The sequence below is a fragment of the Octopus bimaculoides genome, chromosome 7, assembly GCF_001194135.2.
Source record: "Octopus bimaculoides isolate UCB-OBI-ISO-001 chromosome 7, ASM119413v2, whole genome shotgun sequence".
NCBI classification, from domain to species: Eukaryota; Metazoa; Mollusca; class Cephalopoda; order Octopoda; family Octopodidae; genus Octopus; species Octopus bimaculoides.
In genome coordinates, this window is record NC_068987.1 from 42,604,520 (window position 1) to 42,607,265 (window position 2,746).

Genomic DNA, 2,746 nt, shown 5'->3' on the forward strand with positions numbered 1-2,746 from the left:
TGCAGGTGGCACGTAAAAAACACCATTTTGAGCATGGCCGTTGCCAGTATGATTTAATGTTGTTTTGAAACTGTTCGGTATGCGCATGTGAGTGTGTGCAAGCTCGTATGTGTGCACGCTCATATGTGTGCACGCACTTATGTGTTCGTGCTTATATGTAAGTATGTGCGTCCATATGTGTATTTGTAACAATTTCGTTTATATCAGATCAGATAGAGACTTTGCACTTGGTTTTGATTTCCTTTCTGTTATATATATATATATATATATTTTATTTAAACAAGACTAAACAAGAGACTCCCAGTACTTGACACAGAACTTTGGCTAGAAACAATTAACGACAAAGTTCAAATCCTCCACTCACATTATATGAAACTTATATCTTCAAAGTATATTATCCATAAGAATTTGGCTCTATCACACAGTGTGAAAATTAATATATTAATAGCTGATTTAGTCAGAATAATGAAAAACATATCCCCCTTGTGCAGTCCCTGGGAGAGGCAAAGACATATACAAGACTTCATGCATCACATGCTGTTTTCGGGATACAGCCAGAAAGATAGAATCCAAGTATACAGAGGAGCTAGCAAGAAATTTGAGGAGATTGTTGTCAAAGATACAGATAGAACACAACCTAGATACCGTAATAAACAGTAGAATAGACTACAAAGAATTACTGACAAAACAAACAGAAAGAACACATGGTACAATACCGACAAGTTCCAGAGAGTAATGTTTATAGACGCCATACCACACAGAGAACTAGCCCACAGATTTCGAAAAATCCTCAGAAGTACTAAGTTGAGGATAAATGTTATAGAAACCCAGGGAGATCCATTAGATCAATAATATGTAAAACATACCCCTTCAGGACAAAGTGTGTAGAAGAGAATTGCATTGTGTGCAAATATAGTCCTGGTATCAACTGCAAAGCCAGAAATGTGGTCTACAAAATAAGCTGTATGGATGGTGATTGTAAAAACAGAAACACGACATAGATAGGTGAAATGGCGAGAAGTTTGGCTGAGAGGGACTATAAGAATAACAAACAAACCTCGGTGCTATACCAGCATGCCAAAGAACAACATGGTGGTGTACTGGACCGAATTAGCATAGAAATCCTGTCTAGACACCCCGGTGACACATCATTGTGGCAAATACAAGAGTCAGTCCTCATAACTGAAACGCGACCAATTTTGAACACTAAATACATGTAGATGAGGGCCTTACAATTGTCCATGGTTGCATGTGTTGTTCACACATGTGATGCGGAACGTGAACGTAAATAAATAAATAAATAAATAAAAAAAAAATATATATATATATAACAGAAAGGAAACCAAAACCAAGTCCAAAGTCTCTATCTGATCTGTTACAAACACACATATGGACGCACATACTTACATATAAGCACGAACACATAAGTGCGTGCACACATATGAGCGTGCACACATACAAGCTTGCACACACTCACATGCTCATACCGAACAGTTTCAAAACAACGCCAAATCATACATTCAAAATAAATGGAAGTGGAGAGACAAGTTACTGAAGAGATTGCAAGGGTGCAATGAAATTATTTAACAAAAAACTATATACTGTTTATAAATTAATAAAGGACTGAACCAGTGCGTGTGTTTATTACCGGCATAATGCCTCTCCCAAGGTTTAATTGTATTTCTTTCAACACACGTATCCACATTAAGAATCTTGTACATGAAATACACATACGAAATTAATATATACTTTGTAAAAAAAAAGCAACAAAGTTTTAGTAAATCATTGCATAGAACTAAACCTAATGTAGTAAAAAAACAAAAAGACTTTAACTGAAATGCTAGTTATATTATTTCCTCTTAAACTCTGTAACATATCACATCTTTAAAATATTTACTATATTGAATCTTGCCAGCATCACCCCTCATCATTCTACTCAATTTTTAGTGATTGCATATATAAGCTCTATATATATGGATACTTTCTGATTCTCTAACAAGAAAAAGTTATATAGAATGGGTGGTATAAAGGCAAGGGAGCACATCAGAACTATTATGAATAACTAATTTAGGGTTGAAAGTTGTGATGGTTAATTTCCAGCTGTCTATTTAGACTTTCATTACTTTTGGAATATGAAAAATAAAATTCCAGATCTATTTAGATGCAAGTAGTCATCTGGATGTTTGCTGTAGGGGTTCTGATCCTGAACCCAAACTTTCCTAGAATAATTCTTTCTAATTTTGGCAGAAAGCTAGTAATTTTGAGGGAAGAGGGATGTTAATTACATCAACTCCAGTAACCAACTGATTTTAATGAGCCCAAAAAGATGAAAGACAAATTTGACCCTGGCTGCATTTGAACTCAGAATGTAAAGAGCTAGAAGAAATACTGTTGAGCATTTTGTCCTGCATGGTAATGATTCTGCCAGCTCACCATTCTAACCTTCTGAGAGTAATGAATTTACATTCTGTCTGGAAGAATGAACATCACTTATTCACTAAATATGATAGAAACTTGGATGCTCTCTACTTTTACAAGGTAATATGGTGCTGAAATTAAGAGTATAATCTATATAGTTGCAACTGAAGTTGTTTCTAGAAAAAATATATTTGAGAGACCAAAATTATAAATACCTACCATTTGTACACATTTTTCTGGTTTTTGAATTTTAAACATACATGTTTCCAGATCATAAATAAACTTCACATAAATGTTAGGATCTTCTAAAATGTGTATTGCACAGGTC

The 2,746-nt window shown here is 34.6% G+C and overlaps 1 protein-coding gene across 1 annotated transcript in view; it reads right to left on the reverse strand.

The window, feature by feature from the left end:
* LOC106881870 (gamma-interferon-inducible lysosomal thiol reductase) overlaps positions 1-2,746 on the reverse strand; it is a 17,653-nt gene that overhangs the window by 6,083 nt on the left and 8,824 nt on the right. Inside the window, exon 4 of the mRNA XM_052969555.1 lies at positions 2,638-2,745. Within this exon, the coding sequence (XP_052825515.1) occupies positions 2,638-2,745 (108 nt within the window). The remainder of the gene's footprint in view (positions 1-2,637; position 2,746) is intronic.